Below are 25,648 nucleotides of genomic sequence, written 5' to 3'. Positions count from 1 at the left end.
TAGCACGCGCATGCAGGCCCTCAGCGCGTGTCCCCTCAGTAAATAAAGTTCAAAGGCTTAACTGTTTAAATGATAGAACTACAAGAGCCAACGGTAACACGTCTGTAATCTTAATCCAGCCATATATGAGCAATACCTCTTTATAAAAATAAAACTTGTCCTTTATTTTAAATAATGTATTATATATACACAACAAAAATCTGGAAACAATTTTCCATCTTAAGCTACTCTATAAAATTTAGGAGAGCAGGATAATTTAACTTGAAGTGTTTTTATTGGCTCAAAATGCATATAGACTGCAGCCAGGAATTGTCCTTACAAAAAAAGATCACTTCACAGAAAATCCTCATCTTGTGATTACATCAAGAGGTTTTTTTTCTGTTGTATGGGAATCTGTCATATCATGGCCCTGCCAGTCATCATGAAAATGATTCGGTTCAGTGGTAACCGATGGCTGTGTTTTATCACACACACATTGCAGTGATGTACCTACATTAGCCTAAACCTCCCAAACTTAAATATAACCTCTCACTCATGAAGATCCTTACTCAAATTCAGAACCGTGTGGGGAAAAGACTCTTTTATGATTATTACATGTTTCAACACTCAATAGAAAACATATGGTAAATTAGGCAATTAGCATAATATTTTCCATTTTTGGACAGATAAATGATACCTACAGGCTGACAAATCAGTGGGTAGAAAGACATTTCATGGAAAAACAGTTCTTCTGGTCAGTTTAAAGATGTGAAAACATTCCAAATGCTGCAGTAGAACAGAACCTCAGAGAGCCAGACGTGTCAAATGGATTATGTCGGTAAATATAAAAGTTCTTAATCAGCGAATGTTTATTTCTAGCATAAAAACGCTGCCCTTGTAAAACACAAAAATTCTAAATGTTAAAAATGCAACATGTACATGGTTGCCAAGAGCAAATCTGCATTAAGATAAAACCAAAAAAAGACACACAGAAGACATTTGAACAGCACTCCTTCCCTGTGGGTGTACAGCAAACACACCTACGCACGCTTTCATTTGTTTCCCAATGAAAGCATCAGGCCACCTGGGCCTTGCATCGAAACTTCATCAATCTCCAGAAATGGAATCCAGTAGAGAGAAAAATCAAATTCTCATTTGCAAGATGGGTAAGAGGAAAGAGAGAGAGAGAGAGAGAGAGAGAGAGAGAGAGGTACCTGGGAAGGCTAACCTCTAGTTGAACCCACAGCATTGAATCGTTTTGCCATTTGTCTGAGATACTGACAGGCTGCAAAGAAGATTAGACACTCAAGGTTGTGACTTCCTATTCTGCTTATTTCATACCTTGCAAATCATGAAAGACTTCCTCTCTTCACCCACGCTAACTTTTACTAGACCTGGACATATTATATTGAGCACAGAAGCAATATTTTACTAACTAATAAAAGAAAATGCGTGATGAATATAGTGATGTATGCTCTGTTGACTCATCATTGCACAATGAATAGGGCGACTGACAATGATATGACATTAACAGTTGAAAATCTCTTCCGAATGATCAGTTTACAGGGCAGGAGCGTGTTTGGGTGAAACAGTGAAATTACAAATGAGCGAGAGACAGAGCGAGAGCAAATATGGGCTTTTTCAGCAGCATCGTAGCCTTCGGAGAGTGAAGTGAACTTTTGAACCCGTTCGGCAGAAGCAGCGAAGCACTGAGGATGCTCGGGTCTAATATGTGTCTATTTCAATTAATTAATGCAAAGGGAAACAGAGGGTGGGAAAAACGACAGCGCAGAGGAAAGATGGTGTCATCTTTGCTGAAGTCATTTAACGTGCCCTATGAAGCCTGCCAATGCCTCATTCTTTACGCTTTCTATAACCGCATTGGAATATTAATTGTGATTAGAGGAAAATTAATGGATGATTACTAGAATGGAAGGAGGCTTTTGGGGGGAAAAACGGGTTTGAAAAAGTTTTTGATAATCCTGTCCCAGCTAGGGAAACTTTATTTGAACTGTGCTGTGGCTATGGCAACTGAGGTCAATAATGTAGACTCAGTTGCCCTAGACAGAGTTCAGACAGGTCATGAAATGACCAGAACAAGACCCAGGGGTCAAAAGTTTACTGTAGGGAGGAAGAAACACTCAGTGTGAGGACTCACAGCAAACGTATGGAGTTAAGAGGCAACGTGGATAAGGACCAGCTGACAACGACTCAAACACTGAGGTCATGTAAGGTGCTTATGATCACATGACTCCACCTTTACGTGGCCACATGCCATTGCATTAGGAAAAATATAACAGGATCAGGCTGCAGGACAGAGCCCTGCTGAAATTCCTGACAGTAACCGCGATGATGACGAAGATGATTTGCATGTTAGGCTGGTCACTTTGGTTTGCGAGGGATCGCTTAATTGCCAGGCTAAAATGTCTTTTTCATTGATGCAAGCTCTTTTTGGACTCTCCAGAGATTCATTACAACAATCAATTCCCTAACCAACACAACCATTAATTAAGAGGCTTTAAGATCTTGAAAAAAATCAAATTTACATCTTGATGATCTAATTTGCGATAAAGAAACAACTCAACTCTGACTCCTCTGCCTCTCTCTGATTGGCTTCTCCAGCTTTGCCTGTAGAGCCGTGGTGGGGTAAGATAACAGGAACGAGAGGGGCTTTTGTTTCTGGACATAAATCAAGTCAGTGCACACAAAGAGCCCAGAGCATGTGCAGCCTTTGATAGGACGTGCATTGATATTAGCCTCTTAAACACACAAACTCCTGTCAGGCTGACAAACCATACACCTTTTTCTGCTGTATTTGTTATGACTGAAATGATTGGTGGAACTGACGTCTTGTACGCAATATAAAATTGCCTTTTTTTCATCATTTTTAGTGATAATCCCAGGCAAATATCTACGACTCGGGCCATTCAAAGAGATAAGAATGTTTTTTTATTCTACTACTTTTGCATTTCCTAAACTTGACCTGGCAAAACATCCACCCCACTGTGAGGCTCCTCCTGCCCTGGGCTTCCCATCCTCGGCTGCAGGGCTGCTGTCATCCAGACGAGGCTGCAGGCACGGTGGGGTCAACCGTGCGGTCTGCGGGTGAAACTCAGTTCACATTACCATACAGACAGGGGCCCTGACAATAGAGCGCCCATCTGTTCCTGTCAGCTATAACAAATCTACTGTCAAACCTCCCTCTGGAGACAGGGAGGCAGAGCTGGCTAAATGAAATAAAACTGACTCCTCCCACCGACGAGTCAACCGCTGCCTCTCTTCCAGTCAGGTTAGAGCACAAGCAGACACAGTCAATTTCCCTTCCTCACCCAGGCGAGCATGTGACATCACGGAGCGAGTAACAGTGCAGGAATTGAATGCCTGAACTATATTTACCCTCCGATTCAATAGGGCAAATTTGAAAATATCAGCATGCAAGAACACCAGCACATTCATATCACATATGCATTTTGTTTTTCATTCACTCGAGCTAAGCACCAAAAAAAAAAAAAAAAAAAAATCAGAAGGGCTCACAGCATGGAGCGTCGTTATTAAATCAAAGGCAAATGAGAAAACTAAATCTGAATTGCTGAAAAAGGTGCACATTTGAACCTTAATCTTCATGATTATATTCCTCTCTCTAATTTCATACACTCTCTCCCGCTCAAATTCCAAATGTCCTATCGCAGGGTTTGATGTGAGATTCCCAACTGGTGAACTAAACATGAACCCTGAACTGCACTTGCCCTTGCTGGTCATTATCTTTATTGAAAGAGCGACATGATGCGAATCTTCTTCGAGTTACTCCTCTTTGACTTATATGCCTTTTCCGGCAAAGGAGCGAATCAAAGGAGCACATCCAGGTTTGACCCCCTTTTGTTGCTAAATTACAAACAACATATAAAATAAATGGGATAGTGGAGTAGCTATTCATTTTTACCAGGGTGGTGAGAAGTTTCGTGTCAGTGAACAAGAAGACGTATTCGAGATAAAAACAATAATTTATGGTTTTCACAATTGACAATTGTGCTGCCTGACATTTTTTTTTTTTTTTTTTTTTCAATCTGGAAAACTGTTAAAAGAAGAAAATATGTCTATGAAGTAAAATCCAGCAAAGAGAGAGAGAGAGAGAGAGAGAGAGAGAATCTGGATTGTCTTTGACTTTTAGCGTATTGCAGTAGCATCTCAGAGCAGGTCACTAGTGATCAATGATATTGAATTGAATGTCCCTTAATTCTTTCTTCCTTCTTTTTTTGTTTTTTTAGCTTTTTCTGCAAAGCTGCAAGCCTTTGATGCCTCTGAGAAAATTGTCAGTTGTATGATGAGTGATAAAGAAGAGAAAATGGATTAAACGCCCCTCAGGTACAGTGTTGAGTTTCAAGACCAGCTGCTTACAGAGGAGCCAGGGATGATCAGTCAAAGATTTGGCCCGAAGCAACAGCATACTGCCCATTTTGGTCAATAAAACAATCAGCAAACACAAAACAGATTTTTGTGGGCCATTTTCAATCTGCAGTACATCCTGTTTTAAAACTCTCTTTAAACGTCGAATTTCACTCCAGTTAACGTTTTCAAATTCTAGTAGGCTATACACACAAGTAAATTTACTTTGAGTCAGAAGCACAAGAAAGCTAACATTTAGACACCATTGTTAAAAGCAGGCAAACATGCCACGGTTTAACCCCAAGAACCCAGCATGCCTTAGCAGCAGCAAAACACATGCCCAAACATCCGCCACGCCTGCCACTAGAGGGAGCTCTTCATCCCTTTTCAATGGAGGTAAAAGACCACCCTCCCATTCCCTTTCCACACACTCCTCAATGCCAGCAGCAGAGCTGTGGGAATCCACTAGAGGGTGATCTGTTACCAAACACCTCCACTGGGGTATTTCATCATTAGCAGTGAAACCCCCACAACAAGAAAAGTGCTAAAGATGCTTTAGACATTTTTCCTGTCTTGACTTATCACAGCTTACATGCATTAGACATACGAGTAAACACACTCATATGCACAGAGTGGCTTGAACTCACGCTCACTGGCACCTTCCTCCTGGTAGTCAGAGGCCACTGACATATCATCTGAGGGGGCAGAGCGTCCCAGACTGGAGCTGCGGTTGTCATCTGAACTATCCTCAAGATTGGATTCCACTAGGAGAAAAAATAAAAGAGCTTCACACAAGTAGAAACTTTGTTGAGTGAGTTCGACAGATATACATAAAATGAAAATGCTGTGGGAGGAGAATCTAATCATTTTTGTCAAACCGACTTGTTTTCTAAAGAACCCATTGTTCCGGGAAAGACTGAATCTGAACGGAAATCTCGGTGAGCAATTAATTAGAATTATGAAGCAGCTGTTCACTTACATCTGTGGGGAAATTCTTGTGGGTGTCTGAAAAGAGAAGATTTAGAAATGCTTTTAGAGAAGTACGTTTTATAAAGGATAAAATAACCTTCTAAACAAATGGACTTTGCAATGCTCAAAGTTTTTACTAAAATGGATCACTGTATAATGCTTCTAATCAAGTGCATGTAATGTTTGCATTGTTCCACTATCTTTCTTAGTCTAGATAAACATTTCAGCTCTACAATGAAAGCTGTACTACAAATTCAAAAAAAGAATTGAAGAGGCGTTTGATTGATGGCAGGTTGAGTATCAGCATAAACACATGCATCTGTAAAAAAAAACTGTGCATTGCAGCATTTGCAAACGATGCATTGACAACAAAGCATTCGTGCTGAAGAAAAAAAAAAGTCTAAGTATGCTTGTTCTCCTTGCAAACACTTTGTTTCAGCACAGCAAACCACAAAACCACTCCAGCGCTGTAATTGTACTCCTTGCTTCTAAAAAGACAACAATAGAAAAACTGAGCAATTTGCTTCCTGTCTGTTTAACTGTTGTGTTTCATTTGTAGCTCGACTGGGAGCACAGATTCTCATGCGGCCAATAATTTGCTTCTATAAATTTACTTTTTGCGGTCTTCATTGTGCAATACAAACAAAGGGGAGCAAGTATGTGTCAGCTCTAATACTTGCACATGAATAAAACACACCGTGACACCCCTCACCTCTTCTGGATGACATGAAAATTTCGTAGAAGAATTTCCCTGGACTCCAGAGCAACATTACTGAGATTCTCATCCTGGAGTATTTCAAAAACAAACAGCTCACAGTCTGAAAGAGAGAGAGAGAGAGAGAAAATCTCAGTAAACTACTTAAAGTCTGTTTACAAGACACCAACACAAGCAAAAAACAACGACACAATGAAAAAAAAAAAACTTTGTTGAACTTCAACATATGGAAAAAGAAAAATGTGACCTTTATGTCATGTGATATTGCTATTCAATATGTTTTGAAAGATGCAAATCATAAAAGGATTGTTCTATTCATGCAAATGTCATAGATGACAGAACGTGTAAATGACAATAGTCATCCTGTCTGCGTGTCAGAAGGACGATAAAAATCTCATGATGGCATCATTCATGAAGTACCATTTTGTACAAAATGTTTTCCTCTAGAGTAAACACAGCAAAGCAGAATAATTACAAGAGTACATAAAACTAATGAAATCATAAAACTAAAATCATAAGTCTGTAGGTTTAATAACACAAACCACAACTTCTATAATTATGACCTGTTTACAATGAATTTGAAAACTAACTTTAAGATGTAGCAAACATGTGCTTTAAGTGTGACTTCTTTGTGAATTCTCATTAAATCCACGTTTAGTATGCTATGTAAGAAGCATTTCTTTAAAGTCAAAAGTTGACATTCATCAAATGCTCTAATTTAGCTTAATAAAAACACGCAGATAAAATAATACAACAAACAAATAGGTAGCCTACGTATAAAAGTCTGATTTTAACACATTAACATTGAAACAACGGCTAGCCTACCTCTTAATAGTTGTCTGATGTCATCAAGCACCGTCCCCATCTCTTACTCTCTGAGTGAGACTCCAAACAGAAATAAAAGCTAATAAAATATGCTAATGTCAACGATTGAAGGTCAGATAAATTCTGAGTGAATTTGTTGGTCACTTGTCATCCCACATAATGAGTTCGCAGTGTAAAAAATTTAAAAATGATCGAGAGAGATATCACACCACACGAACCAGCTCGCGGAGGAAAGGTGTAGAGGAAGTGCAAAGCACATTGTTGTGAAAATGAAACACTGCCTAAAGAGATGTAGGCGAATTACTTGTCTCAAATGAAAGTCAAACTAATTTCAAAATATTACAAATTTGCCTTTTCCACCATAGGCTATTTAATTTTTTTTAGACCATCCACCCAGTTAAAAATCAAATTGAGTAGGCTATAGGCTACACCGTTTTGAATTTGTTGTCAAACTTTGAGTGTTTTTATTCGTTTGCTACGAATTGACAGCAACGGGCCCCGCTCAAAACCACTGCACCTCTTTTTTGATCTCATTGTTTTCCCCAACCTCTATCTCATCTCATATCATGACCATCGATCGTGACTATACCATCAGCGGTCAAATGTGTAAGTAGTGGCCATGTTTTTTCTCCACATTGAAAGACTCGAAATGTTTAGGTTACTAGGCCTCTGGTCACCGTTTCCATATCGTTATAGAGATCGAGTCAGGTGCGTTTATTATTATTTTATGCAATGTTTACGGCTCCGGGCTGTTTATTAAAGGTCGAGGCTATCTTAAAGCAAAACTACCTCATGGAGACCGGAAGTTTAAATATTTGTGTGTTAAAGTAGTTTGTAAATCTATTACTCACCATGAATTGCATAAATTAGTGTCAAAGCTGGATAGAAAACATGTAGCCTACATTTTAAATTTACCATTAATTTATTGTGATGATCAGATGTAGGCTACATTTATTAATTCTTGTTGTTTTTAATGTTAGCCTATTATAGGCTACTCGTTACGTAATTTTTTTTATCCTTGTTAGAAATAATTAGCCTACTAAGCCACCTGCCATCATTACCTCTTGCCCTCGTTTTATGTTTACGTTTTTAATTCAAAAATGTAAAAGATAATAATAATTAATTGCTAAATAAAATAAAAAATCTGACATTTTCCACATAGGCTATGTTTTATGCAGAGACAGGACAATGTGGTGAACATGAAGCTGTAGCTCTTTTTTATTCGTTAAACTAATGACACTTCCTGGTCTGGCCTACATTTGCTCAGTGGAATTACTTCTGTTCATGCTGTGTAGTCTATCTGAGCAATTTGCATCATATCACAAAAGCTTTTGCTTGCCTCTCACAATTGTTTGCAACAGTTTGATGCTGAGCTGGCACCTAATGCAATGCGGCACAATCTCTTCTGTTTTCAAAGTTATTACATTAATAACAGAATTTAATCAGAGCAAGGACAATTTATTTTGATTATGTTTAGGCTACTACATATATTTATTGATCAACATAATCTGTGTAAGACGAAATGTTAAAAGAAGTAAAGAAGGTGGAAAAAAAAGTTTGTGGAAAGAAATTAAGCTATAGAGGGGCCTTTTTTTTCTTTTCTTTTCTTTTTACCACACGTGGAGTAAAAGCACCCCACCCCTCCAACCTGGGGCAAAAAGCCTCTGGGGAAGTGATATGGCACACAAAATAAATCTCATCATATCCAAATGTTTTAGACAAAATATTTTTGAGTAACATATTAGCAACTTATGTGCAATTTACTATTTGCACAGTTACACTTAAAGCTTAAAGCGAGGCTCAAATTGCAGGAAAGACAATGACACTCCATACAACTCCATGTACTTGTACCAGTATATTTTAACACTTTGGCATTTCATAACCATTTAAATGTTTTATTAGAGCTTATGTTGTTTTGCCTTTAGTCCAGTACAATGAATATCTTGGAGCTCCAATATAAACAGGTTTTTATTAATTAAACTCCATTTTAATTGGAGAAGTTATGTGATCCATTTTATAAATCTGTTCCCTCCTAACGATGAAAAACTATTCAGGTATGATGTATTTTTAGTGGTGTTTCAATGTTTTAGTTGCGGCATAAAAGGGTATTTGGTTTCATTTTTAGTTCTGCCTTTTTTTCTTCTTTTTTTTGTCTCAATATATGTGACCCTGGACCACAAACCAGTCACATGGGTCAATTTTTTTTTTTAATTTAGATTTATACATCACCTGAAAGCTGAATAAATAAGCTTTTTATTGATGTATGGTTTGTAAGGATATGATCATATTTTGTCGAGATACAATTATTTGAAAATCTGGAATCTGAGGGCCCAAAAAAATCGAAACATTGAGAAAATCACCTTTAAAGTTGTCCATTAGTGTACACGATTGTGCTGCATTCACTCACAAAAATAAATGTTTTATATATTTACAGTAGGAAATTTACAAAATATCTTCATGGAACTTGATCTATACTTAATATCCTCATGATTTTTGGCATAAAATAAAAAAAATAATAAAGATAATTTTGACCCATACACCGTATTGTTGGCTATTGCCACAAATATACCCGTGCAACTTATGACTGGTTTTGTGATCCAGGGTCACATGATAATTTCAGAGATTTTCATATGCAATGATCAAAAAAATTATTAAATGTTCGATCTAATTGAATCAAAATCATTATTACACATGATATTTTTATGGTTAATTTTTTCAGTGCATATTAACAAAGTGGTGTTTAGGAAAGTACTGGTGTTTCTTTTCAAATGAACCTTTTACCCCAGGAACCTTTATACATTGTGCATTAACCTTACCTTGCAGACAAATGTAAAAGCCTACTAGGTTTTTAGATTTTCTGAAGAAAATGTAAATGATGATTGCCTATGCAAAAGTCCTTGCCACAATGGTAGGGTGTTGTGGGTTGTTTCCAGAGCGTTGCCGTGTGGTTGCTGTGGCGTTGCTTGATGGTCACCTGACCAGTTTAAAAGAGTCCACTCGCATGATTTTCTAGTCCCACTATGGCTTCAGATCATCCTTCAGTATAAGTCTATGAGGTGAAAATATGAAATTTCCTATATTGGTTGTTGCTAATATTGGTTTACCTCAACACAGTTGTTCACTACTGTATTGCATCGCAGAAGCTAAATTCAAGCTAAATATCAGAGCTCATATTCATTATTTTATGATATTTGCAAGCTTATTGGGTGTAAGGTGTTGTGCACAGGTACAGGCTGGAGGCAGATCATGAAAGAAAAACATCTGAATGGAGAAGGGGGAGCAGAATTCCAAGGAGAGGACATGACCGAATGACCCCTTCGTCACTGTCCCTGCAGCTATATGGCCCCTTGTGAAGGTAGATAGAGGAATGAGCGTGGCCCTCCACTCCAGTATGAGCACTGCCTCCTGCCTGCTGGGCACAGCCATATGAAAGGATCTTGCCTTTGTAATCCGCCCGGGATTACACCTCCCAACAATGCACAGCTGAAAGAGCGACAAAGACCCAGTATCAAACACAGGCCTGGGCTGATGAGAGGAACCTGCTATGATCTCCTACCACCAACACTGACATCAGCGCCTCTCATCTCCCCAAGAGAGCTCTTTTAGCATTCGCCTACTCCTTTCTTCTGTACCCTTATCTGGGAACACAGGCTTTTTTTATCTCTGCATTCCTTTTCATTTGCGTTTCACTTGGGGGAGGGGCAGAACTCTGTCATCTGAGAGCCCCCAACCGCCCCGACCTGACAGAAATCACACTCCAACATGGTCACACACCCCTCGAGAGACCCAGGGGTCAATACGAAGGCACTGGAACAGTTTCAGAGTTTGTCGTATATTCCATCATGAGATTCAATTACTATCAACCGGTTTATAATGCGTTTCTTGTTAAATGGTATGAAAACATTTTTTCCCGTTCAAAGCCTTGGGCTCATCTCTGTCGCTGGTTTGACCCTTTGAACTCAGTTTCAGCTCATTGCTGCTAATTAACCTCCCCACACATGCACAAGACACTTCAGGCACTTGCAGGCATCACTTAGAAGATGTTTGTGTGGGTGTTTAAGGACCTGTGAGGTAAATATTTTCAAAGAAGATGGGGTAAAGTACGGTAGTTCGTCAAAAGGATTTTCCCAGGTATCAGTTTATGTCAACGCCCACATATCAATCATGGTGAGCTTAGAGGAACGTTTTTCACTACAGTTCTGTAGCAGAATGAATTCAGTTCTCTGTTTTCTCATACACAAATGGCTAAATTGTTTAGGACCATTTGAAAGTTTACTGTTGAAATGAATAGCTTAATTTTTTAGATAACGTCTCAGAAAAAAGAAAAACATCTAGGCCCGGTTTCGCAGGTGGAGATTAAGCCAAGATTAGGTCTTAGTTCAATTAGGACATTTAAGTAGCTGTTATAAACATACCTTAGAAAAAAACATGTGCATCTTGAGACAAAACAATGGCAGTGACATATTGATATTTTAAACCAGCTCAAATTTTAGTGTTGGTCTAAGTCTTGTCTGGGCATAGTTCATCCCCAAAAAAAATTTATAATAATAATCCTCATGTCATTCCAAACCTGTATGTATTTTTTTTCTATGAAACATAAAACAAATTTCCACACAGTAAACATCAGTTCAATGATATTTTGGACCCCATTGACTTTCATTGTATAGACAAAAACTGTTAAAACATTATACAAAATATTTTATTTTAATAAACTCATATAGGTATGGAACAGCATGAAGATGAGTGAATGATGACAGTATTTTTTGGGTGAACTATCCCTTTAAACATCATCTGTCTATATTTCCATCATGCTTTTATTTATGTCATTTTTCCTGTTAAATACAAAGGTTTCTATGAGATTGAATTGTGGAAAGGGAACGTATTAATCCTAAAATAAAATCATGTTAATTGTATTACTAATATCTGACACTACTTTGGTTTTTTAGCTTATGTGTAGTGCTGTAGCTCATATTCTGCTGGTTGGAATATATAGCCTTTGGGATTCAGAAAGGGGTGGTTGGTTGTATCAGTATCCACTAATATTCAACCTTCACCGCCTTCTAAGAGAGACCAGGGAGGCAGTCCATGAGATCAACGATCTGTCACTGATAAAATGAACTGTCAGCTTTCATTTGTCTCCCTCTGGCGCGCACTACTTTACTCTCTAAATCATATGAGTGACAGAGCACCGGTTACACTTTGCCAAGCTCTATGATCCCTACAAACAAAACCACATGCAGGAAATTTGTCAATTACATTATGACAAAAACGCCATAATGTTGGTTTTGAGAGTAACTGGCAACTTTCCAAATCGCCCTTTCTAAGCAGGTACAATAACTTCACTTCTCTCGACCTCATAATCTAATCAGTTTTATACTATAAAAAATCTTGCGCGTTTGTTTTTACACTGCCTAAACCAATATCTGTTGGTTGCTCACTGGCAAGAACCCAGCCTGTGTGCTACAGGGTATTGGAAGCTTGTCCCTCTCAGTTACTCAGCTAATAAGGCGGTGGACTGATTAAATCGCCTCGTGAAGACATGGATACGATTGAGCGAGAGGGGGATGGTCAAATGGGTCTGTGTGGAGAGAGCAAGAGGAAGGCTTCCTGTTCTTCCTGTTCTCACCGAGAGGAGGAGGCTATCTGCATGTGGCCACTGTCTTAGCTGTTGACTGTATGTCTGTGAAAGACAAGAAGACATATAAAATGACCCCCTGACCCCTGTTTCAAGCCTATGAATAGTGTATACAGTATTCTTTTTATCTCTTTGAGGTCACGCACCCCAGCAGAGTGACATGCTTCAGAGGGACTTGAACAAGACTCAGGAAGTCAAGCCAGGCATTTGATTTGTAAAAGACCTTCTGACAAGCACACCCAGCAGGGAGAGTATATACATAGCAAGCTTCAGATCTGCCCTAAACATCACCTGACAGCAAAGGCGGTGTACCTGTCAATATGATTTTTGTCATTGAATTTTTAATGTGTTATATCACTGTTTTTTTTTTTTTCACCATTGCATTTTATTAAGTATTGGAGGTAATCTTTTTCAATTTAAATCTTTTTCAATATATAATATATTCATGTGAAAGCAGAACATTCAGCGGCCATTTCTCCAGTCTTCAGCGTCACATGATCCTTCAGAAATCATTTTAATGCTGATTTGAGACTCTAGAAACATTCTTATTTTTTCAATGTTGAAAACAGTTGTGTAGATTAGTTTTGTGGAAACTGTGATACATTTTTTTAAAGAAATTGAATGATGAATAGAAAGCTTAAAACAGCATTTATTAATATCTTGTAACATTATAAATGCCTTTACTGTTACTTCTAATCAATTTAATGCATCCTTGCCAAAAATATATAAATGTCTTTTTAAAAAAATATCTTACCAACCCCAAAGTTTTGAACAGTGGTTTATATATGAATATATTCTTTGTGGGGAGGTTTAAACATCCATATATTTTTTTCATAAAAGGATACAATTTTGCCAGCAAAGTGATATGCAATACTGTGGCATCATTTATCAGAATGTAGAGTGTGTCTTTCTTTGAAATATTCGCCAATCTTACCTGATGTAATCATAAAACAAATATTCCTTTTTTTTTCTTCTTTTTTTTACACAGAATGACTGACTTTTTGATGACTACTGCTGACTGCCTCTTTCCCAGCTACACATCTATTCTCTCTCTCAATGTCGTTCCAAACATAGCCTATTTCTTCCCTACGCATTATTATTGTTTGAGGATGCTACTTTTATCTTCCTCTAATTCCTCCTCTTTCCCCACATTCTGCAGTGTGAGCCTTTTCTGCATGCTGACAACCTGGTGAAAAACAGCCTCCTCCTCCTCCTCCTCCGGGCTGCCTGAACATCTGTCTCTGCAGCACTGTAGCTCTTCCACTGAAGCCCACAGATGGGGGACCCAGTAGGAGCCCAGAGCCACACAACCCAAAAGGGCAAGCAACAAACACTGCATACTTAATAACTTTAAGTACACATTGCATTGTTGCTGTTTTCTTCCTTGTATAGCTGACTGACTAGTAGTTTTTGTTTTTTCCTTTTTCCACATTTGTGCCATTATGACATATTTATGCTCTATTTTAAATGAAATAATCAGCATCATGTCCTTAACAGTTTTTGTCATTTGAGTTGAATGGACTCACTTGGAATGGATTTAACTTCGCCGTTTTGTAAGGGTTTCACCGTTGAATTGATGTGAAATTGCTCAGTGAACTCAATACCCTCAATAGCAGCTTTTGTTTTATTAATTTATTTAAAATGCATTTTATTGTCTATTTATATTAGAGATTCAATTCGATTTTCAGTTTATAGTGGATAATTTGTTTTGGAGAGAGATAACACTCTGATTGACCTTTGGGAAGACACCCTTCTCATCCCCTGCTGGACAGGCCCGTGGCTTTTGTGAATTAATTTAGGCCTGAACTCCCAGTGAACCTGGTCAGTGGAGATGGTGCTGACAGTGCATGGCTGCTGGGGCAAATACTGTGCAAACCCAACACCCTGAGTAAATATTGGAGCAGTCCATCAGATGATCAGGGGAAAGAAACAGGGTTGTCAAGTCTTTGCAAACTTTCTAGAAGAACTGAGGCTAATGGAGATAGTATCTAGGGTTAAACAGTTTCCTCCCCCTCTCTAGCTCACCTCTTTGCTTAGATTCTGAATCTGATGTTCTAAAAATAAACATAAAATGAAATTAATAAACAGATTTGCAGTTAAATGTTTATGCAAACGAAGGTAATTTGTTTTATTTCCCAGTACATTACATATAGGCTTACCCCCGGTTTCACAGACAAGGCTTAAGCCTAGTCCCAGACTAAAATGCATGTTTGAGATGTTTTAACTGAAAGCAACTTGCACTGAGATATCTTAAAATGTTAGTGCCATTGTTTTGCCTCAAGATGCACATTGCACACCAGTAATGTTTTTCTCGAAGGCACGTTTGTAAAAGTTACTTAACTGAAATTGAACTAAGGCCATATCCTGGCTTAATCTAAGCCTTGTCTGTGACACCAGGCCATTATAAATCACTCTTCTTTCCGGCCTTGTTGAAGAATGTTCAAATACGATGAAAAGGGCCTTATGAATTATCATAATGACTTGGAGTTAGAAAGGGTCTTACTCAGCTACAAGTCCTATTTCTTTACCTGCCATATTGTTGCGCTGTGCCAAGTAGGATTGAAACCTCAAATCTAGACAGTGAGTGTTATTCTGGGCACCAAGGAGTGTTTACATGTTTAGAGAGCTTGGAGGCACAAAAAGGTGAAAAGGTCATAGGAAGCCACCCGGTGTGTAATGCAACATTCCTCTTGTGAAACTATACAGACTAGAGCAACACTGATTTAAATTAGGTCCCATTGTATTGCAACATCCTCGGACAAAGGACACAATCTTACCAACATCATGAAAAGCCTTTTAATTAAAAGAAAATCAATAAATTGATTTAAATCGGATGTAATTATAAATCAAACATATTTCAGAAAAATAAAATATTTATTTATCACAATGTCACAGGCCAGGTTGTTTTCTAAATACATGAACATGTCAGTCTTTTCAACTGTTTTTTTCAACAGAGGAATGAATCTGTAGTGCAAAATAAGATATCAACTGATGGCAGAAAAAATAACATTTAAAAGTCTTGCTTTTTACTATTAAGCATATACCCTGTTAAACCATGAATTCAGTAGTTCTAATGCAGCAAAACTGATTACTTTAAACACACTTGCACACACTAGCACAATATGCTTTGTCTAGGACAGCAGAATAAGTTAGGTAGTTCTCCACATCACAGTGATGAAACAGAAGTTCGTTTGCCACAAATGTAAGAATCAAATAGTAGTGGAAGTGTCTGAGGTAGGCGAAGCACCCGGGGATGAGCTGTTTGAGTTGTCTGCGCTTTGACCGGAAGAGCAAAGAGTCGCTCGTTTAATTATCGGGACTGTTCCTTCCTTCTCGCGCTTCTTTTGCTTCATTCTGCGATTCTGAAACCAAATTTTAACCTGCGTTTCGTTCAGTTCGAGGGTTGCGGCCACCTCCACTCTGCGAGCCCTGGTCAGGTACTTGTTGAAGTGAAACTCCTTCTCAAGTTCGGTGAGCTGCTTGGTGGTAAAATTGGTCCGTATTATGTTCTGCTGGCCGTGGATCCCATATTCGGCGACTTTAGACAACATTATGAATAAAAAAGATAAGATTAGAAACATCATTTGACAACATTTTAATATGACAAAGCCTTCGTTAATGTAGTGCCCACTGTACCCTAAACTCACCTGTTTTAGGGGGGTTCCTCTTGACTTTCATCCAGTCAAATGTTGGCGCTTGTGTGATGTTCGTCTTGGAGTCGCTGTCACTGTCAGGGGAGACCTGGTACTTGCTGAACGAGCCATAGCCGTGTGGTTCGTGTTCTCCGTAAGGAAATGACTGATAATGGCTTGCAGAGACCGAGCCAGGCCTGCAGTTCGAGTCACTGTAAGTTCCAATGTTGGATCCCATATTCACGACAGAAAAAGCAGGGGACTGAAGGCGCATGTGGTCATCTGTTTGAGTGAGAATGTGCTGATGTCCATAGTCCGAGAGAGGAGGTCGGGTTTGCTTGCAGAAATTGGTGTGTCCACTTTTCCCCATATCCATATTGATGTGGTATGGCTGTTGTGCATAAGTTGTGCCATGAGTTTCGTGCGACGCTGGTGTAAAAGTGTTTCCTCCGACTGGCCGTCCCTCGGGAATGTAACTACTTGTACTACTTGCACAAGCACTTGGCAAGTATTCTTGTTCCATAGAAAAACATCCAACCTTCGAACTGTAAGTGTTAGCACCACGGTTATAAATCGTATAATCTAAGTAGGAATTCATTGTTGACTGACCAAGCAAAATTGATTAAGCAGGGTCAATATACGCCGATGTGTGGTCCCAGTGCCCCTACAACCTCGAAGCAGTACGTCAAACCACACAAAGTTCTATTCGAGCTCATATCAGTTAAGTGACAGATCATGTGACTAATTTTGCACCAATGGTGTGCGACCTGCGGTAGCACTCTGGGCGTTGCAGGTGTCCATCAAACGATTCGTATTTACATGACAAACACATCAATCGAATGCACCCATCAATCTGATGAACTGCCAATGTAGATCTAATGTGAATTAAAGCGAGCACAGCGATTATAACAGTGAATTTATTGTATTCGTGACGGAGAGGACAACTGAAGTTGTGTTGAAAGCTATTAATAAATAGGCCCTAAAAATGCACCATACCCATAGCCATACGTAGACCATTGACTTGAAGTAGGCTATTCTGCCTTTGTGTGTGTTTTCTTCCCTAAAGAGTTTCTTGTGCTAATTTCAAGTCAAAATTCCTAACTGGACTGAATGAATTTATATACACCAATAGCCAGAGATTGGCTTTATCTCTCTCTCTCTCTCTCTCTCTCTCTCTCTCTCTCTCTCTCTCTCTCTCTCTCTCTCTCTCTCTCTCTCTCTCTCTCTCTCTCTCTCTCTCTCTCTCTCTCTCTCTCTCTCTCGATATAGTGAGCCACCATACTTTCTAAAATAATGCTTAGATATATGCCTAAGCTCCCATTAAAGTAGCCTAAGGTTTTATATAATGCTAGAATATTTTGCTCCTATTTAAGCAGAGGGAGATCGTGAAACATGCCCTTGGTTTATAGGATTAAAAGCAAAGGATAAGATCGTATGGGCTATGCTATTTCGATTAGCTATTTCCCAAAACATAATTTTTGTGTGCAAGTGACAAACAATTTCCATTCGAATAGAGAAAATTAATATTAGGCTAAGAGTTGTAAATTGTCCCAGATAAACTCAGATGATTATCTTGATTTCAAATGAACATATCGAGAACCTTGAATTGAGCCCATCAATAGGCCAAAATAAATTATAAATAACACGCACTAAAATGTCAAATTCACAGAGCTTTTTTCACACAATCATTTGAATTATTACCCCAATGACGTTATTAAATCAACCAAGTACATTACTATAATACTTATTTACCATTAAAAATTAATTTTGGAAATATTACATCAAACTGGCATTTAATCATTTGAAGGGGGACATTAGGCTACGCTCTGGGGAACATGACAGTTTTGTGGTTGTCCAGAGAATGCTACCCATTAATGTATATAGACTGGATAAGCATACCCACCCATATTTGCGAGAGGGCCTTTTACCTGAGGCACTGTAGATGCCATCAATAAATAAATATCTCGCATGTTTCACTCAAGACGGTGCTCGGCTGTTGATCAGAGATGGTCCAGCTATAGCAACGAGAGACATTCTTTTCAACCTAGAATCTTTTTTGCCTCATCCTTCGGTTTTGAAAACAGACTATTATTTTCCTCCAGTAGAGGTTTGAGTAAACTGGGCATTTCCACACGTCTCCGCCAGCACAAATATGGGTTGAAGAGGAACTTCGCAGGCTCTACAGCTGGTCACTTGTAGCCTATAGCAGTACGTGCTCTTTTTGAGGCAATGAATCCCAGCGGGGTTTTCTTGTCGCTCCTGAGCTGTTAAAGAGGATATAATTCATATTAATTGGATTTGAACCAATTATTTGGATAAAACTCGCATTCATATTTGAATTAACAACAGCGAACACAGATTTCCCACATTGTCTGTGAAATAGGCTTGCCTATGATTTTTAGTTAACATTTATTAATTCTAATATTGCCTCATTATTTGTGTTACTGGTAAATAATAGGCCTAATTTAATTTAGATATCTGAACTGTAGGAATATTTACTCACCACCAAATGCCGCGCTCCTCTTTGTCGTTTGCTTGAATTCTGTCAACCAAGAAAATATGGGTTGGTAATAGAACTTGTTGATTCCTAAAGTTATCTCCGGTAGTTTGCAGGAAGGAACACTGGCGTGTTGTCTTGATTGAGGATGGTGTAACTACAACATCTTTTTCTCTCTCTCTCTCTTGTTTATACGTCCTCTTTATCTTGTTCTGTATTCCATCTCACTGTGCAAGTTCGTCTTTAGCGGTCTCTTACCCAATGTGTTTGGTGTTGTGATGAATTTTGTCATTACGTTCAAATGCAGAACGACATTGTTGCAAATAATTCCGCGACGTTGTGAGACAGGCGTTATTGTTGTTCGTTATCTGCGTTTTCTGGACGGCTTTCATCAGTTATGGTCCTTTCTGTGCGTTTAGAAAAACTCTGGCCTCTCGTGTCATGTGACAGTATGATTCCGGAGGCCCGCTGGAAGATGACCTGCAGGGTCAGAGCAACACGGTGTGAGTCAGGGAACATGAATCCATCATCGCAACTAAAACGACAAAAAGATATGAATAGTGTTTATTTCGCGGAGCATGCACTGCAGAAACCAGAATATCTCACTGTGCTGCTGACAAAAACACATAGGCTAAAGTATAACAATATTCTTTTTTTTCCTTCATATAGCTGCTTATTAGTTAAAAATGCGCCTTGTTGTGCAATGTGAGCAAATCACAAACTCAGAATAAATTAAATATAATATATAATAGATTTTAAAACCATTTTTAGCTGACACTGGGCCAAAGAAATGGGCTGAATACATGTAGCCTATGAACAATTGCATTAAAAATATTAAACAGCCTGTATGTGCTAAAAAATAATAATAATCCGTTTAAAAATATTTGAGAAATCATTTTCCTTTTAATTGCTTTTTTTTTTCTTTCTTTTTTACATTCAGGGTGTCGAAATAATTCTACAGATTTGAGAAAAGATAGCATATTGGTAGCGGAACAATTGACTGTTTTATGAAAAACTTATAACCGTGGCGTGCACTCCTCGTTTTATTAGACCCATTAAGTTCTAGAGACATCTGATCTTTGTATTGCTGCGTAACATCGTCTGTCTTTTTCTATGAGAACAAGGAAGGTAATTCAACCAGAAAAACAACGTTTGGAAAATCGTTAATCATGAGCATCAAAATAATAATGCTCTTGAATTAATTATCTCGAATGTAAGTAGGCTACAACAAGATCTCAATTGAAAATCACTTAAATCAAACGGTTCTGGTGACATATGGTTATGGAAAATAATAGCTGAAGCATGTAAAATAAGAAGATGGTGGCTCTTTGAAATGACAAAATATATTTATTCTTAATCGTGACTGGGATGATAACAACATAACTAAATAACGAAGAAAGAGACTAGTTGGGGAAAAACAATGGGAAAGGTTTGTGTGCAGTGGTCTAAAACAACGCACAAAGCCCAGTGAACTCGTCTTGAACCTTTGCCAAAATACTAGGGCTATTAATCACCCAGACAGATCCTCCGCCATTCACAAACTGTGAGCTTATTCTTCAGCAGCTTGATTTCGCAGAGAGTCACAAATCACAGAAATATTTGCTATTACATAGCCTATATTAAATCCTTGTTGAAAACAATAATGTTTTCAGGTACACCCCGAAGTCCTGCTGTAAGTGTCACTGAATAAGAGTAATGTCTTATTTATGTATAGGCTACTATAATGTTCCACTCCATGATATGACGATAGAAATGCAATAAATGCTTACCATATAGCCTAAGTGATAAAAGCCAAAGGATCGAGTGTATCAAATCTATGGGTGAGCAAAAGACCCGGGTAAAATGTGCATAATGAGCCAACACTAATCAGACACATTTTAGAAAAGAAAACATCATAACCAAACAAAAATACGTTCAATTATCCATATTCTGTCTAAGCGACATCAGGCTCCTGAAAGGAAATTGTCCTCTTCTGAGAGGATTACAAATGCCTTGAATGTAAAAGCTGATGGAGGCAAAGAAGGATGTCTCTCGGAGTTAGCAATCGATATAAATTGAACTGCGAAACAAACAAAAATTAAGCAAGATCAGGATGTTGCTCTGAAGCGGTATTGACGTGGTGTACATACCAAACGATCAAGAACACAAACCAATGAAGAGATGTGTGCTATTTTAAATTAAATAAGCTGATAGTGACTCGTGTAGGTTTAGTGAGATAAACAAACGTTTAAGGCATTTATTGAGGAGCCAGTTGAAATTAATTAAATGTCTGGGAATTTAGCACATTAAATTACATGTAAATACACTAAATTACAGAATACAAATAGGCTGTGATAAAACAGATGCCGCATATATCATTGGTTATGACGACGAAAACTGAAAATACTTTTTCTCTGCAGTAGGACAACGAGTCATATTTCTGAAAACACTCAAATAGCCTAACTCTGGTAGACGCGTGCACCATCCCAAAAAAAAAATTATTCTCCAATATGTCAGCTAACATCTTTACCATACAATGGTTGTAAACGCGTGTAAAGGGAACATCTGTTTCGAATTATTCGTGCATGATATTGTAATTAGTGATGTTGAAGATGAGAGAGTGCCGCTGTCTCGGGATGGTTCTGCGATCAATTCCCCAAAGGTCCGAGGGCCTTTGATCTCTCAAGTTGATCTTTAGTGTTCCATTGCTTTGCTCATGTCATTGTAAGAGTGGATTCGTCATAGACGGCCTAAACTGATATAGTCACCATCAGACGAACCAATCTAGACCTAACAATCTAACCTTAACCATTTTATTGATATTACCAGTCCTTAACCCAACCTACAACACAATACTTTATATATCGGCCACTTCATTACATTAATCATAGACTAACTTGTAGGCAAAATATTTATGAGCGTAGTTTGTTACAATTGTATATTTCATAAGGCTGTTTAAAACCTGCAAAAATGCAGGAAAAGGATTGATTCACACACATATATGCCTACATAAATGTTAAGAATAAACGTATGCGTTTAAAGAAGAAAGTGTGCGGTACATAACCGCGTATTCTGTAGCAATTTTTTAGCTAGTAAACAAATAGCCTATAACACGAGGTACTTGCATTTGTAATATAGTTGAACAGGGTAGTGTTTTCATACAATTATATTTAAATGAACGGATTATTAATTTTTCCAAAGGAAGTGGAAAAAATATGCATCTTAGTATTGGCCTTTACATGTTCTCTTCAATTCTGCCGAACTACAGTAGCATATAGCATCTATTAGCTTTAGATCTAAAGGCTTACTCACAATGTGTGGTGCTTATGCTGTGCGGTTGATCCTACATTCTCCCTCGACTGTTCACAGCAATGAGGATAGCTTCTTGCGAGGGAAAAGCCCCAAGAAATTTCTCCCAAACTCACTCAAGTTTGCTCGGCGAAAAGCCAGTCTTGACGAATTGGCTACGTTGCCTTTCTGCTCTGCAGCCTCTTCATTAATAATTTAATGAATCACGTGACTGGCAAATAAGGGACGTGGAACCAGTATCTTTTCACTTCTACTTAATCCACCTCTTTACCCTGCTTCACCGTGGACTACTCTTTGTATCAACGAGAGACAGAAGTCTATTTTATTCAAGAAATAACAAAAATAGCCTAACCACACAACACTATGGATAGGCTCTGAGTTCCTCATTATTCAAGCATTATGTAATCTAAAAGCAAAGATAAATCCAGTTGATATCTGGCAGTATTTCCTGATGTAAAGATGAGGCTACCTGTTTCTTGTCATGTTCCTTCTTCTCAATTGTCTGCAGACTGTCCATTTGATGAATAGCATGGAAAACGTGTCCAGGGTCACACGCAGCCTCATTGGAATACACTTGTTGCTAAATAAAGGAAAGTAAAATCAGGTTTAATTAGCATAATGAGACATTGAGTAACACAGTTTGTCATATCCTGAAGCATTTACAATTTCGATTATTGTATTATTCTTATGTAAATTGCTAGGCTTTATAATTATTTTATAGCCTAAATGTTATGAGCCTCTGTGCGTTGATGGATTCAGCTTTGTTGCTTGATATCTGAAAAATAGCATTGGCTGTCTCTGAGAACATGGGAAAATACATTTTAGAGAGTTTTAGAATGCGAAAAGGGTTAAAAACAAAGTGGTGACCAAAACCACATGAATGATCCTGCAGGTTTTAAAAAAAAAGAAAAGAATAAATGCTGAAAAATTCCTCACGTTGTCGCAGGCCATGCATTTGTCTCCATATGACAAATGATGTAGCGCCATCAGGTGTCTAACTTTCAAAACCTTCGCATCATGTTTAGGATTTATTTTAAGCATGTCTCTAATAATGAGACACACACACACACACACACACACACACACACACACACATATTAATAAAAAATTAAAAAAGCAGTATGCAGGGGACAAAAAAGGTGTAGGCTATCCACAATTCCACTATGGCGTCGTGTTTATGTCAACTACATATTCCCCAAGACACGAATTTGCGACTTTCTATTCACACAAATTCGGATCTACAGGGTATATATAGATGACAGACATCATCGGCATTTGTTAAACTTTTCTGCCAGGCCAAATGTTACCCCTTATTGTGAATTTGTTGAAAACAACAACAACAACAACATTTGAGCACAGATAACTTTCAGATTTGCACCCATTATATCATGTGCATTAGGCTAGTTATTTTTAGTTATTGCTATTTACTTTCCCTTATACCTCAATATTTCTAATCCTATACTAATCAAATATACTATCTTAGGTAGGCTATATTAATATACCAGCTTGTAAAAAATAAAGCAAGACTGAAATCTGATTCATTGCTTAGTTGGATGAAATCCTCATATCATAAAGAGATAAGTAAACTTACTATGTGCCTCACTCTTTTGCACAAACGGTGGTCCCCATCTTGTTTCTCGATGTCTCTACATTTTCTTTGCCTCCAGTACAATTCACATTGTATATCCATTTGTACAATTTTACGTATTAAACATATGGCTTTTTTCTCTCGGACTTTCATTTCGTGTGTCTCTGCAGGACTAGCCTTCCAACAGCTTCATTGAAGACATCGCAGAACCTTTTGGGCGCATAACGATCGATTAAAGATGAAAAATTCAAGATAACCTTAAGCGAAATATCGTTTATCAACTTCATTAGGCAATCCTGCTGCTGCACACTTTCGATTAGTGCTTTCCTGAACGTGTTATCGCACTACCGAGTACAAACAGAACGCTGATTAAATATTCCCCAAGAATTCTTATTTTAATTTAATGCAACTTTTATAAATACACATATAAAATATGTGTTTTAAATGACTAGACAAATAGCAGTATGGTTATTTATAAAGTTATTTAAATTATTTCGGAAAAAAATAGCATACCTTCAAATACATCATAGCCTACAAGAATTTATCTGAGTTTTATATTAGTCACTGCTCTCAATTTTATTTAAATTTTTTGCTATTGCCACAAAAGCTGAGAATGGTGCCATCACAGAACATAAGCTGGATGAGTGACCTCAACATGAACTCTGATCCTTCACCATGCCACGCACAGTATGTTTTCTTCTTCTTCTTTTTTTCTTTTATATTCTATAGGCTAGCTATGATATTTGGAAATTTCCACATTTAATATTTCCAACAGAAAGCGATTTTTTTCTCACTAGGAACCCATTGCTTTATGATTACACCCTTCCTCGTGGTTTATTTAATGAGCTATTTTAACAATAATTGTTTAGACCTGGGTCCCACACCAAAAACCAACAGAAGAAAAATTGAAGCTGCCACATTGAAAAAGCTTTCCATTTTCGCAGTTTACGGTATTTTTTTTTATCCCTAAACATACTAGCCTAATTTTGTTTTCATGAAGAAGAAAAAAATGAAAGCATCAGAATGTCCCGCTATGCAGAATGAGTAAAAACCGATCAGGAGCTCGGTGTGAGGCGGGCCCTGCTGGTGATGAAGCAACATTACATCAATCTAAATAGCAACAAAATTAACGTTCAGAGACATTGCTTTTATTTATGAATCAAGCAGAACTAAATTCATAATAACAGAACTTTCAAAAATAATTTAATCTGTTTAGCGTTGCGTCGACTAGGATAGGCCTACAATTTACTTGCTCGTACAACTCTCACACAAAGTCTGTCCCTCTCAACAATTTCGTTTCAGTACAAAAATGCCTTTAAGAGAATTAGACCGAACTGAGTGAAAATGTATTCCAAAACTGCGAAGGATTACCATCTAGTCAGTTTGGCATGGACCTTGTGCTTCTCTCGTATAAGGCATGTGTGCCACTCTTGTCTCCTGACCTCGGAGTGATCCCTTCCCAATGAATAATTGATGAGAACAGCGCCCAGATTACCCCTATCAATATGCAAAACACATTATAGGGGTAAAATGGGACTTTAATAGTTATGAATCGAAGAACCGTTTCTATCACGAGAAAATAGTTACATCTTTACATCCCATCCTAGTATCTTTAAACACACACACACACACACACACACACACACACACACACACACACACACACACACACACACACACACACACACACACAAACGCTTCAAACCTCACCTCCAAAATATTGCACCTATTTCAAAAGTCCAGACAAAAAATAATGTGCAATACACAAAAGAGGGTAAAACAAAAACACTTTTTTTTTTTCAGATTGATCTTTTTATCCTGATTAATCACACAATTTACCATTGAATAGAATACCAACAAAAAATGTAGGCTACCATGTGAACTTTCTCTGTATGTGTAGCCATGATAAAATGTCACTATTCCAAATTTTTTGGACATCTGTTGTGAAAAAGATTTTTTAAATGTTGTAAAAGTGAAAGAATGTTTTGATTTATTTCTTCAAGTATTACTGAAAATATAAGGATCAAATATATTAAATTATCCACGCAAATTAAACAGCTTCGCAAATACAAATTTGAACAACTTATGCATTCAGCCACACATTTAAGGTTAATGACTTTTTTTTTGACCGAGTCAA

At 37.9% G+C, this 25,648-nt stretch overlaps 2 protein-coding genes and 2 long non-coding RNA genes across 4 annotated transcripts in view; 2 read left to right on the top strand and 2 right to left on the bottom strand.

The window, feature by feature from the left end:
* skap1 (src kinase associated phosphoprotein 1) overlaps positions 1-7,104 on the bottom strand; it is a 31,290-nt gene extending 24,186 nt beyond the window's left edge. The window contains exons 1-4 of the mRNA XM_082151263.1: positions 6,872-7,104; positions 6,044-6,149; positions 5,342-5,367; positions 5,010-5,126 (exon numbers count right to left, since the gene is read on the bottom strand). Coding sequence (XP_082007389.1) covers positions 5,010-5,126; positions 5,342-5,367; positions 6,044-6,149; positions 6,872-6,911 — 289 coding nt within the window. The 5' untranslated portion in view covers positions 6,912-7,104. The remainder of the gene's footprint in view (positions 1-5,009; positions 5,127-5,341; positions 5,368-6,043; positions 6,150-6,871) is intronic.
* A 96-nt stretch (positions 7,105-7,200) lies between these two features.
* Positions 7,201-25,648, top strand: part of LOC309484852 — a 44,535-nt gene continuing 26,087 nt past the window's right edge. The window contains exons 1-2 of the long non-coding RNA XR_014200987.1: positions 7,201-7,477; positions 13,666-13,825. This is a non-coding gene — a long non-coding RNA (uncharacterized lncRNA). The remainder of the gene's footprint in view (positions 7,478-13,665; positions 13,826-25,648) is intronic.
* On the top strand, positions 7,485-11,398 carry LOC309484856. The gene is made up of 2 exons (XR_014200992.1): positions 7,485-9,927; positions 10,098-11,398. It is a non-coding gene; the product is annotated as an uncharacterized lncRNA (long non-coding RNA).
* hoxb1b (homeobox B1b) lies at positions 15,325-17,297 on the bottom strand. The gene is made up of 2 exons (XM_082151268.1): positions 16,154-17,297; positions 15,325-16,044 (listed from the first exon to the last, which is right to left on the bottom strand). The coding sequence occupies exons 1-2, from the start codon at positions 16,734-16,736 to the stop codon at positions 15,716-15,718; spliced, it is 912 nt and encodes a 303-aa protein (XP_082007394.1). The 5' UTR covers positions 16,737-17,297; the 3' UTR covers positions 15,325-15,715.

Source organism: Leuciscus leuciscus (assembly GCF_965113295.1).
Source record: "Leuciscus leuciscus genome assembly, chromosome: 21".
Lineage (NCBI taxonomy): Eukaryota > Metazoa > Chordata > Actinopteri > Cypriniformes > Leuciscidae > Leuciscus > Leuciscus leuciscus.
Note: the sequence above shows the minus strand (reverse complement) of the source record. Positions and strands in the feature narration are given on the sequence as shown.

Coding starts and splice junctions, on each gene's coding strand:
- hoxb1b (XM_082151268.1), bottom strand. CDS start 16,736: ATGAATTCCTACTTAGATTATACGATTTATAACCGTGGTGCTAACACT. Junction 16,045..16,153: donor GAGGAACCCCCCTAAAACAG/GTGAGTTTAGGG, acceptor TGTTGTCTAAAG/TCGCCGAATATGGGATCCAC.